This window comes from Cnephaeus nilssonii (genome assembly GCF_951640355.1).
Source record: "Cnephaeus nilssonii genome assembly, chromosome: 9".
Classification (NCBI taxonomy): domain Eukaryota; kingdom Metazoa; phylum Chordata; class Mammalia; order Chiroptera; family Vespertilionidae; genus Cnephaeus; species Cnephaeus nilssonii.
Genome location: NC_137080.1, coordinates 42600582 through 42614895, shown reverse-complemented (window position 1 = coordinate 42614895; position 14314 = coordinate 42600582). Strand labels below are relative to the sequence as shown.

General features: G+C 32.4%; 1 protein-coding gene across 4 annotated transcripts in view; it reads left to right on the top strand.

The window, feature by feature from the left end:
* The window catches only part of GRIK2 (glutamate ionotropic receptor kainate type subunit 2), a gene marked incomplete at its 3' end in the record, with an annotated part of 560517 nt that overhangs the window by 542177 nt on the left and 4026 nt on the right, over positions 1-14314 (top strand). For 3 of the 4 annotated variants that reach the window (XM_079779676.1, XM_079779673.1, XM_079779674.1), the window contains exon 15: positions 4026-4276. In XM_079779676.1, coding sequence (XP_079635802.1) covers positions 4026-4276 — 251 coding nt within the window. Of the gene's footprint in view, positions 1-4025; positions 4277-13238; positions 13287-14314 lie in introns of those variants that run through there. The other variant, XM_079779675.1, reaches the window with a different exon arrangement.

The window sequence follows — 14314 nt, the reverse complement described above, 5'->3', positions numbered from 1 at the left end:
GAATTTTAGACAAAATATTTCATGCAATCTCACAAAAACATTAAAATACCTGACAATTCTGTGTTGAAATTCCCACAGAGTTTTAATAAAACTGGAACTGAAAGTTATCTTTCTACATTGGATGTTGCAATGTTCCAGGTATTTTTGCCTCACCTCCTTCTTCACTCAGTCATAGCGATCTGTCTGCCCCCTTCGCATTTGTGAATTGACTGCTAGGTGTGAAATATATATTATGATGGGCATATTTAGAATTTTCTTGGTAGTTTTCTAATCGAACTTGCAAAAAATGCACACACCCTGCCCCTGGAGGCAGCCTTACCGTGTAAAACCCCAGCTTCTCTCAGTTGCTGGTTAGTGCTGCCTTGATTCTTTGCTTGCCAGCATCTGGACTGAGGCTGAGCTGTGACTTGGGCGAAACACATAAGCTCTATCTGTCTAACTAATGGCTGTTCGCTTTATTAGAGCTAAGCGCATGGCTGTTCATGTCACAAGGATGATGAAAGATGCTTTTGTCTTTGATCTCAATATGTCCTTGAGATTTTTCAACTACATGAGATTTCAGTCCATGTTTGACTCCAACTAGTATCTATACAGAAATGCCTTCCAAAGAACACCAAATAATGTACCAAAGAATTAATACTTCATTGTTGAATTATTAAGGCCTGGTGGGGGGCAGGTGCCAAGTGGAGGGGTCAATGGGGAAAAAGGTGACATCTGTAATACTTTCAACAATAAAGATGAATAAGTAAAAATAAGATAAAAATAGTTACTTAAACTACTAGTAAACGACAGAATCACAAAACATGACAATACTTTACTGTCATTGATTGTACGCCTTATATTATTCCATCCTGATAAAAACCTCAAAATGAGGTATATTAACATTGTAGCTTTGATTCAAATGAAATGCCATTTCCACATTATTACATTTACACTGGGAAACAGGTGTTGCAAGGTTTACCAGGAATGGGAAATGTTTATACATACAATAAGTGCTGGGAATAAGAACCTCAGCTAGAAAGAGCAAAATTTACCCACCATTTCTTAAAAAAATTTGGTTGCTTTTATTTATCTGTGCCTTATTTTGAGAATTCAGTGAGGAATATTGTATTTGAAGACATTAGAAGAAACATCCCAATGCAGTTCAGTGTATATGGTGAGTTGGCAATAAAACAATATTCTTTCAGTATCTCTCAGGATGAGAAATATGATGGATCAAAACATTACTTAGCTGGATCAAGAATTTTTCATATTTGAAAGTTTACTTTTCAAATCATTATCCACCAAAATGTTGCTTATAATTGTACTTCCAGAAAAGAAGCCACATTTTATACTAGCCACATGTGGCCCTTTTTGCCAGTACTATCAGCACAAAATTTGTTTGAGATGCTATATTAAAATTGAAAGATATCCTATATAATAAAAGGGTAATATGCAAATTGACCCTAATGGCAGAACGACCAGTTGCTATGACACGCACTGACCACCAGGGGCATACGCTCAATGCAGGAGCTGCCCCCTGGTGGTCAGTGTGCTTCCACAGGGGGAGCTCTGCTCAGCCACAAGCCAGGCTTACAGCTGCGAGCGCCACGGCAGTGGCAGGAGCCTCTCCTGCCTCCTCCTGGGCTGCCAGAGGGATGTCTGACTGCCAGTGTAGGCCCGATCCCCCGGGGGGAGCGGCCTAAGCTGTCAGGTGGACATCCCCTGAGGGGTCCCGGACTGTGAGAGGGCACAGGCCTGGCTGAGGGATCCCCCTGAGTGCACAAATTTTCGTGTACTGGGCCTCTAGTATTTGATAAACTATAATTCTGCTTAGAATGGATTTCCCCCTCAGTCAGATATTTACTTTGCAAGAAATATACATGGTTAATAAGTATGATAATGTAGAGTAAATGTGATCTTAAAGCTGGTGCTAGACTAGAATTAGTGAATTAATGAAAACTAGATATCTAAACAAGATGGCTTTAATTCATGGTTTTTAAAAACATGTGAGAGAGACCAATAGCTCCAGGTTGTCACTCTTATATTATGTTAGTGGTGCCTCAATATTGTACTCCTTACCATAGGAAACATTTGTTGAGAGCCTATGATGTGAGAAAAGATTGAGAATTAAGATAGATTATACAGATGATAGATTGATAGATAGATAGATAGATAGATAGATAGATAGATAGATAGATCCTCTATTCCAAAGAGTTGTAATCTATTTAGGAAAATAGGTCACATTTTGAAAGGTAGATAGTAATAATACTAGGTGACCTAAGCTGAGTGTCCAGTGAGTGATCAACGTAGGAAATTCTACAGGCTGGGGTAGTAATCCCTTGATATTTGAAGTGACTGAGGGGCAGAATTTAAACTGAACATTCCCATCAGAGTATTTGAAAGAGCACAGGAAAGAAACCGAGAAGCAGGACTTCCCCTGCTATTACTGAAATATTTGAGTTCTAATCATAGGAAAGAATAATGCACCTTTTTTAGGAAAGCTGTGAAAAATGTTATATAGAAACCTTATACTTAAAACATTTCTTCTGAGTAGGTTAAGAATTATGTTTGTTTATTTTAAATAGCTATTTCTTTATACCTATCAGGATGGATTTGGTAGATTTTCACTTCAACTTTTTTTAACAGGCTACCTACTTTCTATGATTCTCCTTGTCTTTCTACTTTTAACTAGCATATTCTTGCTAAATGAATAATGCTGAATTAGTCTATTACATTCATCAAGTAAAAATAAAAACAATGTATATAGTGATATCCCTTATAAGGCAGAAAAGTTTCCTGACCTGGTTTGTGATTGTTCTTGGCAGAAATAGGTATAGTTGTAGGTATATTTAAATCAAATCAAAATCACAGCAACATTGACTGCAAACTGAAATTAGTATTTTTCTGTAGCAGATTAAACTTTAGAAACAGGCTATTGCTGGGTGGGAGAAAGCAGTAAGACCAATCCCTGGGGACAGATATTTAAAGATATATGTAGCCCTAACTGGTTTGGCTCAATGGATAGAGCATCGGCCTGTGGACTGAATGGTCCAGGGTTTGATTCCAGTCAAGGGCATGTACCTTGGTTGCAGCCTCGATCCTCAGTAGGGGGCATGCAGAAGGCAGCTGATCGATGTTTCTTTGCCATTGATGTTTCTAACTCTCTATCCTTCTCCCTTCCTCTCCGAAAAATCAATAAAAAATACATATATATATATATATATATATGTATATGTATGTATATATATATGTAGTTCAATATTATTCTATGATTCTGGGCAACAAATTAGAAAAGTTATTACTTAGCACATAATAGCTAATACAGGTAAATATCTATTCCCATCAGCAAAAATGCTAAACTTCATTTATATTATTGCCTCCACTGAAATGAACATTTCCTCCCAAAGCATAAAACAATAAGTAAACAAATAATCTTAAAATTATGACAATGCATTGATTTCCATAATGATATTTGAATGATCCAAATCTGTATAAACCTATTATTTCTGTTTATTTATGTCAAATTAGAAAATAAATTATCTTCAAAGTATTAGCTACCCCTGAGTATACCTTGTTCATAATTACTTTAAATTATTTCACTCACTAAAGAGAAATACTATTTTTCCATAACTTCTCTAAAACTAGAGGTTACCATTTTATCAATACTCTGTTTTCAGTGTAAAATTATTTTTAAACATTAACCAAATATCTTTGTACTTTCCATTTCCCATTGTAAATGACTACTTACTGTGTTACTTATTTTCCAGTGCTCTGAATTGAGTCTGCCTTTTATAAGGAGATATTTTCTTTCATAAAACAAAATTCATTTTACCTTTCAAAATCAGAAAAGGCCACATGCCATATTTATCTTATTAAACTTCTATTCTCTGGTGTTTTTCAGTTTTGTTTTTTTCTCTACTGGAAATAAGCATTAGCACACTTTGGAGCATTTGGAAAAAGCTCTGTCCTCCTCTCATCATGTTAGCCTTTAATTATGAAATGCTGGGTTCCTTGAAATACTTAACAAGCCCTGTCTTTTTCAGGTTCTCCCTATAGAGACAAAATCACCATTGCAATTCTTCAGCTGCAAGAGGAAGGCAAGCTGCACATGATGAAGGAGAAGTGGTGGAGGGGCAATGGCTGTCCCGAGGAAGAGAGCAAAGAGGCCAGTGCCCTGGGGGTGCAGAACATTGGTGGCATCTTCATTGTTCTGGCCGCTGGCTTGGTGCTCTCCGTTTTTGTGGCAGTGGGAGAGTTTTTATACAAATCCAAAAAAAACGCTCAATTGGAAAAGGTAAATGTCACCTTTTTACAATTTAAAACGATTGTTGTTATAATAAAAGAAACTATTTTTTATCTTTCCAACCAAGGGTAGTGCTTAGAAGTGCGACTCTTAATTGTGTTCTGCCATTCATTTATTACAAAGGTCCCCAGAGAGAACGCATGATCACCTTCGTGATTTTTAATTTAAATGTAGTATGTTTAATTGAGACAGCTTTGGGGCAAGTGACTATTTCTCCTCTATTGAAGCCTGAAAAAAAAGGACTGCTTGGAGTGCGCTGCAGTTAGATTAGTAGAGGAATATAATTAAGGATGGAGGCAAAAATCAGAAACTATAATGATGAAGGAAAAATACTTCTCTAATAAAATGTGTTGTAAGATGCAATGCTGATTATACAGTTTCAAGACAGAGAGTAAATGAAATATTTATTTGTAAATTTTTAATTGAAAAAATCTTAATTCGCATGTGGAAATTACAATTAACTTTTTTAAATTAATGAATGTGTGAAAATATTGTGGGACTCTTTTGGAATTGTTATTCTTAATGTGCCCTTTATTTCTTTGCAGTGTCTTTTGAAGAATATATATAAACCTAAAAAATATTGAGATTATTGCACTTTTTCTTGGGATTTTAATACATTTGTTTTTTTAATGTATAAATATCTTTATATTCTAATCTTGAATAGTTTGCAAACATCATTCAGATTATGTATTTCCAGTGCTATAATTTCTTTAGTTCTATAAATACAAGGAAGAATGTTTATTTTTAAAAAATCTCTCTTTTAGATGGTACAAAACAATTTTTGTATGTAAATTTATAGTTCTGGACATGTAACAATGCTTTAACATTTTTTAATTTTCTGCACTTTATTTTAGACTTTTTGTATCTAAACATATCTTCTTTTTAATTAAAAAACAAACAAACATTTTTTTGGCTTAACTAGTTAACCCTGCATCAGAGTGAGACTATATTTGAAAAGTGTATGAACTTTTTAAATAAAGATGAGGAGTAGAAACATGATATTTAAAAACATCCTACATGAATAAAGGCAAATATATTCTACCAATATTCTTTGAAGCACTTACATCCTTAAAACTATTTTTGAAAAAGAAAAACATTTTCTTACTTTGCTTTGTCTTTAATAATTTATGTTGCAATTACTTATCCTTTCTAAAATAAAAATTTTTGATACAGCATTTTTACATTTCATTTGACTATAGTACTTAACACTTAGAAACAATGTTTTTATAAATGAGTATTTTGATAGGTAACCAGTTCAAATTTTTTAAAAAATTAAAAATAGCACAACTTATTTTTTTCACAACATTCAGGATGGCTATGTGCTGACTTGGCTAAATCAAATATTTGTTGCTCTGGTGTGACTGACAATAAGATCTAAGTACACATTGTATATTACAATCTGTTTTTGTGGTGTCAAAATGAGTTTTGAAATCAAATCCAAAAACTAATCAAAGACAAATAGATTAACTCATCAAATTTGATTTATATTATAATTTGTCAATAGATGTGATATTTGATTAGTTAATGCTTAAAGTAAGTCCAAAATAATAGAAGAAATTTTGTTTTTCTAGTTGGAACCTCAAATTAGCCATATATCATGATTTTCTTTCTCATATAGCTCAGTATTAAAATAAAACAAAGGAATTAATCTCTTGATAATATGTAGTATTCTATTGTCTTGTTTCTTTGTGTCCTATACTTATGATTTACCTAGATCATGTCGCTATGCACAATTGTTTTATAAACATTCTGCTGAAAAACAGAAAACAGAGGATGTAGAGATTTAATTCTGTAAAATACCTTTTTTCATTATTATCCTACTAGAGGCCCAGTGCACGAAATTCGTGCACATGGGGTGTCCTTCAGCCTGACCTGCACCCTCTCCAATCTGGGAGCCCTCAGAGGATGTCCTACTGATGGCTTCGGCCTGCTCCCCATGGTTCTCTGCTCTCTGTGGGCCCTGCCTGCTCCATACCACAGTGACTGCCAAGCAGGCTGTGCTGGTAGCTGCCTCCTCCCTGCTGTCAGTCTCCACAGAGATGATTAGGTTAATTTGCATACTCACTCCTGATTGGCTGGTGAACGTCATGAAATGATGGTCAATTTGCATATTTCTCTTTTATTAGTGTAGATATAATAAAAGCCTAATATGCTAAGTGTCTGGTCGGCCAGTCGGCTGTTCAACCAATCAAAGCGTAATATACTAATTATATGCTTGCTAAGGCCACTCAATCACTCACTATGATGTGCACCAACCACCAGGGGGCAGGCGCTCCAACCAGTAGGTTAGCTTGCTGCTGGGGTCTGGCCAATCAGGACTGAGCAAGACGGGCTGAACACACCCTGGAGCCCTCCCATGATCCCTCCCTGGCTGGCCAACCTCCCGCGTTCCTCCCCGGCCCCAATCATGCACTGGTGGGGTCCCTCCACCTGGCCTGAACCCTCTTGCAATCCAGGACCTCTTGGGGGTTGTCAGAGAGCTGGTTTCGGCCCAATCCCACAGGCCAGTCCAAGGGACCCCACTGGTGCATGAATTTGTGCACTGTGCCTCTAGTTAGAAATAATGAATTTGGTTGAATTTTAACATATCAACCAGCTCTCATGAATTTCTATGCACCTGTATGGCCTTATTAAAAATTATTAAAAGGAATGTACTTTTTTTTGACTGAACCAGATAAAACATTACATTGAAAAGAAATAAAACAAAAGAAACAACTGTTTTGATAATACATGAGCATTATGTACCACATTCCCCAATGCTTTCACACATTGTCTCCTCATGGCTTCCATATTGAAAGTCAAACTCCCTAGCTTAGCAGACACATCAGGATCTGTCTCTGTCCAACATTGTAGTTTTACCTTTTCCTTCCCCGCAGCTGACACTTTCTTCTCTAGCTGCACTAACATACTTTCCATTTTCCAAAGTCATCTAGTTTTTCAAAACCTCTTCCATTTGACTTGAGCAACCCTGTGTATTTTTATACCTAGCTGATTTCAGGTACTATCATCATTCCAAAAACATATTCTCCTCTTTTGAAAAAGTAGGGAAGGTATTTCTGACATTTCAAACCACATCCATCAACAAGCCTAGATACCTTATCTCTGTGAGGCCTATGCATATCTCCATTCTCCCATAGCATTTTATTTTATTGCACATCATATTTGTTGGTTTCTGAGTGTGAGTGCTTCTCTCCCAACTGGACTCCTAGTTCCTATAAGAAAATGACCTAATTTTTGGTTTGTACTCCAAGGAAACAAGGAGTACCTGTCGACATAAGATCTATTTCCATCCATCTATCCATCTATCTATCTATCTATCTATCTATCTATTATCTATCTATAATCTAATTAATCTTTCTTTCTATTGACTTGAATTAATAATGAAGCTGATTCCAGTGACCTATTTTTTTAAAAAAAAACTACAATGAAGAATAAAAATGAAGTGTTTTTATATAATTCAAAAGAATTAGGCTTAGCAAATAAATAATTATGGTTTTATTAGAGTGACCCATATTTTTATTGTGAAAAGTTAGGTTATTGGACTCAATTTTCTTCATTTTTCTTGAAAAAAATTTACTCATTTGGGCCAGACAGTTTAACACCTTACTTAAATTATCAGAGTTAGTCAGAAAATATTCCTAGATTTTATTATAAGTTATGCTTGATGGTATATAGAAATTCACAGCTTATTTACACTTATAATTGTGCCTAAAATCTAAGTTCTTAAATTTAAAAATATGGTAAACATTTGTGGAACTATTCCTTTGCTCTAATAATTATTTATTGAGAGCCAAGCATGCAATGGATTATGCTTTGCATATTTAAAGTAAGCAAGTATTCACCATTTAGCTCCAAAGTCTTTTGCTATTTATTTTCTCTTCTCATTCTCCATTTTCTTTCTTTTTTCTTCAGTCTATAATATTCTAGTACTTTTTAAAAGAACAAATAATTTTTTTTTATCTAAGTAAGTTGGCAGATATAATATACACAGAGTCTAGTTTAATATGAACATTATGGAAGTTGATGACCATAACTTTTTATATTTCCAAGTTGTTTGATAATTTAGAATAGTATATGAATCCATCGTTTTAAAATGAGAACAGGTTAAAACTGAATACAATGGGATAAGGACACATATGTAATACCTTAATCAATAAAGAAGAAGAAAAAACAATACAGAAGATAATGCTGAAAGAGATAGTCCTTAAAATTTTCAAAAACTCTAAATTGCATTCCTTTCAGATAACCACAAGATGGTGTCTTCCAATTTTTATAGTACTTAAGGGTTTTGAATTGATGCAGATATTAATGCCACAGTGATACCTTGATTTTTATTTATTCAAACTTTTAAAATAAATACATATTTATTTTGCTAAAGTGTCAATTGACCATTTGGAAAGATACTCAAAAAGTCTTCCTTTTCTGAAGTGTCTGAAAAAATAACTATGTATCATGTGCATTTTTTATTGATTGTCTTTTTTCCGTACCCTTTTGCTGATTTTACAAACATTACTAGTTAAGGTTCATTCAGTAAGCAATCCAAGAATCTGCGGTACATCTGAAGCAGTTATCAGTCCATTTCAAGTTGCATTTGTTTGAAGGTCCTGCTTCTCCCTTCTAACTGAAGAAAGTGGCCTAATATGCAAACTTTTGTTTTCTTTGTATTATTTATGATAATATACTGGTTTTGTAAGCATGAATTAGAAGTAATTATAATAATTTGAATTTTTATAAAAATATTTCATAAATAACCATGGTTTATTAATTTGCTTAAAATTACTATTTCTTAAATATTTGAATGTGTCCTTTTTAAAAAGGTATACATAATTCTGCCTTCTTTTGATTTCCAGCAACAACAGTAATATAACATACATTTTAACTTTTTGTTTTTGTCTGATTTGTATACAGAAATATTTTTCCCATGTAACTGAAAATAGATTTGCTTATACAAATTGTTTCCATTGAACACATTAAACACAAATCTCTGAGTTTCTTGACATGAACTAAAACTTAACAGAAATATTCATTTTCTTATTACTTACATTTAAACAAAGTGTAGTGAGTATATCTGAGAAATAAAAATATACATTATTGCTCAGATATTGAATTTGTAACTTATGTGTCCTGTATTGGACACATATATTTATTCTAACTTTCCTCTAAAATGATTTATGTGTATATTAAGAACTACTAAATATTTATGTTTTTCAGTATATAGTCCATTTTAGTCAATATAGTTATTTTTTATTATAGAACACTGGTAAAATAAATCCAAGGTATCTCTAAATAATGGTAATTTTCTAGTCACTGAAAGTTCAAAAACATTTTTGAGGGCACATAGAATGTTCTTCAGTCTATAATCGAATAACAAATGTAAAAGGCATAGAAGGACAAATGAATGAAACAATGCAATGTGGAATTTTATGGAGAAATTAGAATGGTTTCATTTAAACCTGGGATCCTGGGTGAAAGTTTATTCACATGGGAAACATTTTTCAAAGTTGGCTGAATTTGTATTTCATGGAACCAGAAGAATGAAAACAGATTGTTCACTGATGCTTATACATAAATTGCTTTCAGAAAGTTGAAATATTAGTTCTAACAGGAGCAATTTTTTTAAAAAAGTCGTTTATTGAATAAGATATAGGAATGCAAACACTGCTATAAATCATTGTAAAGAATTATAAAGTGCCAAATAAATTTTCAATAATATAAAATTTATCTATAGTGCATGTTGCTATTCAGATGTTAAAAGAAGTAAATAAACTTTGGATAAATAGTCCATTTTGTATTCTATTATGTTACTGCTTTTCTCTGCAAGCAGATCATCTCTCAATTTCCAATAATGACCTATATGAGGGATAAGTGGATGGCTTTTAAAAATGCTTTTATATGTAAATATAAAATCACACTTTAAAATGAGATGCCAATCTTTGTTTTACTCTATAAACTACTTTCTTGTTGGCAAAAGGATCTTTAAGTCATTTCTTCAAATGACTATAAATGATGTGTTAAAATTAAAATTGTAGCTTGACAGGTAATAATTTTACTTCCTTATTTTTATAAACCACTTTAGAGCTTTTAGAGTATAATATTTTCTTGGGTATGAAGTGATCATGACAACTGTGTAAATATCCATATTGTTCAGATGAGGATAAGTATTTCAGGGGTGAAGTATATTTCCCAAGGTCAAAGATACCTCATCTAACACTATTTATGCTATATCACATTCACAAAATCAAGAGTGAATACTTAACTATTTCTCTTAATAGTTTTTCTTTCTGAAGCTTCATTGATAAAATGTGTAGAGTAGGAGTTTGATTTAGATAAACACATTGTAGGCTTTGGTCATAAGCATAGTTATTTCACTTTCTTATTCTTTAGGATAAATTTTGAAATGAAAAAGACTTGGAATTATTTCTCAACTTTGTGTAACCTTGGATAAAATAACTTCTCTATATGCCTTTTAAAACAAACAAACAAACAAACAAACTACAAATATACCATAAATTAAATGTTTTAATAATTAAGATAAGTAATTTACATAGGTGGGTTGTTTGTTTGTTTTTGTTTGTTTGTTTTTGCATGTGTCTGACAGCTATTGTTATATTTATTATTATTTACAAAATGGATACATTTAACTTGCGGGGCTTTCAGAAAAGAGAGCTCTCCTGCAATTAAGCATTAGTTAAACTGGATGTTATATATATATTATTGAAAAATTGTACCATTATGACTACCAGCAAGAATGTGATGGTTAACATTGCTTTTTCTTAAAATGCATTTCATAGCTGTATTGACTAAAGTGGTGTTGAAACTTGACTGAACTTATTTATTGATTTTTCCAGCTTCAGTAGGGGACATGTACAAATGTATAATGATGCCTCATTTTTCTCTGTCTCATTATATTTGCAAAAAGCATATAAAGATATTTGGTAACTTTCTGTAAGAGTCAAGGTTTCTGAGAATATTTTAATCTTTAGTTATGTTTATCATTGTAAAATAATCCAGGCAAAAGCATGGATGCTTTAGTATTTTATTAATTGAGGGGGGAATCACATATTTCTTTTTGCCCCATAATTTTTTCTCTGATTTATTATTTAGCATTCAAAACATTAAAGTTATTAAGAAATGATTCCAGGTAAAAGGCTCAGCTAAAATACAGTTCACTCTTAATGAGGCAGGCTAATATAATGAAGCATTAATAGAGTGGAAGTCAAGGAGACGGCGCTCCTCATTTAGCTTTGATATCAGTTATGTGCATAACCTTAGGTAGATAACTTGACTTCTTGAGTTTTAGTTTCTCTACCTGTAAAGTTCCAGTGATTAAGCAATAGAATCATTAAAGAACCTACATGTAAAGTCTTGTCTGACTGCTGCACAGCTTGTCTAAATAATGTAAGTTTTTCAGAAAGATGGCTGCTATAAAACTGAATATCGAGATCAAAGTTGCTATATATATAATTTTTTGACATGAATGTTTTAACTAGTCATTTTTCATCTTTCATTGCTTCACTATTGCATTTATACAGCCCTAGGTCCATTCGTTATTTTGATGTATAGCATTAGCTATTTGATATTCTTAAAAGACTGCCAATTAAAAAGTATAAGTCGAAAGCAAGGGTCACATTAAATTACATGTATTTTATTCATTTAATATACCAATATTATATAAAATATTGCATATTACATTATATATGCTTTTCATCTCATTTTCATGGTTTAGTTATTATATAATGTGAGATCATTTTATGCAGAATTTTGATATTTCTTTACTACATGTGATGTGGACTTCTTAGGCAAATGGCCTACGGCATCAGAAATTAATTGGAAAAGTGTCTAAAAATGGATTAGATATCTATAATCAGTAACATAATTTTTATATATATATATGTTTTTAAATATATTTTATTGATTTCAGAGCAGAAGGGAGAGAGAGAGAGAGATAGAAACATCGATGATGAGAGAGAATCATTATCAGCTGCCTCCTGCATGTCTCCCACTGGGGATCCACCTGGCAACCCTGGCACATGCCCTGACCTGGAATTGAACAGTGACCTTCTGATTCATAGGTCAACGCTCAAACACTGAGCCAAGCTGACCAGTCATTAACATATAATTTAAACAACAAAGACAAAACCGGTTTGGTTGATATATGCTAGTCTATATTCAAACACTGAGCTGCACAGTCTGAGAGAAACAGCTTGAAGATGTCTTGATAGAGCTTTAAGTAGGAACTGTATGCAAAAATGGGTAACGCTTTTCTAAATGAGTATTGAAATACCATGTAGTTAATTTTAAACTATCAAAATATAGGATAGTAAGCTGCAAAATACAGTTCTGTCTTAAAAATATAAATATAGACTTGATAGTAGTTTATAATATTTATGGTTATTTCTAATTTGGGTGATAAATGACTACATATATTCAACATGAAAGTGATGAGTTTAAGTTTAAAAAATCAAACTGGTTGCTTTCCATCAGTGGCTGTTTTTCAAAAAGACATTGCTAAATATAAAGATCTTAACTTAAAAACGTAGTTTAAGTCATTGTTCAATGTGGGGCATGTTTACAACTACATTTCTAATATTTAAACAATGATATGCTTCTCTAAGTGCTGTCACATCTATTATCATATAAACATATCTATAAATTACATAGTTATTAAGAATAAATTATTCTATAACACCAGTAATGACATTATTTAGAACAGTTATCTGCAGACTATGTGTTGTCTTATTATACCCAAAATAAAATTAGATAGCTTTCAAAACAAGCAATGCAAATATAGTCAAATTAAAACTTTTAAGGTTTCCAGCCCCTCATTGTTTTAAGAATGAGAGATGTGTAAATACAGGTTGCCTCATTAATTACAGTGCATTTTATAATGACTTTTACTAATTTAAATGCGATTACATGCTAACAGCTCAAAGATGTAAATTTTCATTTTCAGGAATCTTCTATTTGGTTAGTGCCACCCTACCATCCAGACACTGTTTAGTAAATTTTGAAACTTACTAAAAGAGGTTTTTAATAATGGTTAGTATCCTTGTGCCTTTCTTTTTTCTTTTTGTAGTCTGTTATATTAATGTGGAGAAACATTTTTGTTGTTGTTTTCACCCTAAAAATGTTACTTATTTAATGACACAATTTGTGCGTTTCCATCCCTAAGAAGTGATTTGGAAAGCAAAATAGTTTTCTTTCTCTTTCTCATCCTCCCCACCCCCCTTATGCTTTCTTCCCTTTCTCCTGCTTCCTCTGCTTCTGTTTTTTCTCCTTTTCTCCCTCTTCCTTCTTGTTTACTATAACCCAGGAAACTTCTGTTAAGTGCCCTTGGGTTTTTCAAAACCTATTTCACAGTTTAATAAAAATACATTTAAAAATTCCAATCATTATATGAAGTACGAAAGACAATTTGTCTCTATCAAATGGCATTAGAACTTTAAAAATCAGACAGTAATTTTTTTTGAACATACAGCACAAGGAAATAAATATATGTCACAATCATCTCTACAATCTCAACTTTAGATTTTTATATAAATCGATATGGAATTTATATTCTAAAGCTTAAAAAAAAGAAAATAATATGTGTTTGCCCTACTGCAACAAGTAAACAGGACTTTATGATATTATTTAATTCACTATATTGATCCCAAACTCTTGCTCAAATGTAAAGTTTTCATAGTTTTTGTGAAGGATTAGAAATAGTCTATCACGTGACTTTATTAGTAACCTAAGTAAAACTATTTTCACATATAGTTACATTAATACATAAAAAAGGGCTGGCAAAATTCAGCTGATTAACAGAAAAATTCATAAAACTGGTAAAATAACATATAATCAAGTCTATTGATTGATTGATTAAAATTTTTACTTTCTGATGGCTTTGTAAATAGATAAAGCCTAAAAATGATCATGGTCAAGTTACAGATTTACAATTTTCAGTTTCTAAATTTGTAACTATAAGTTGCTTAGTTAAATTTATAACTATAATTTACTTAAGGTAATTTTAAATGATAAAAGATGAAA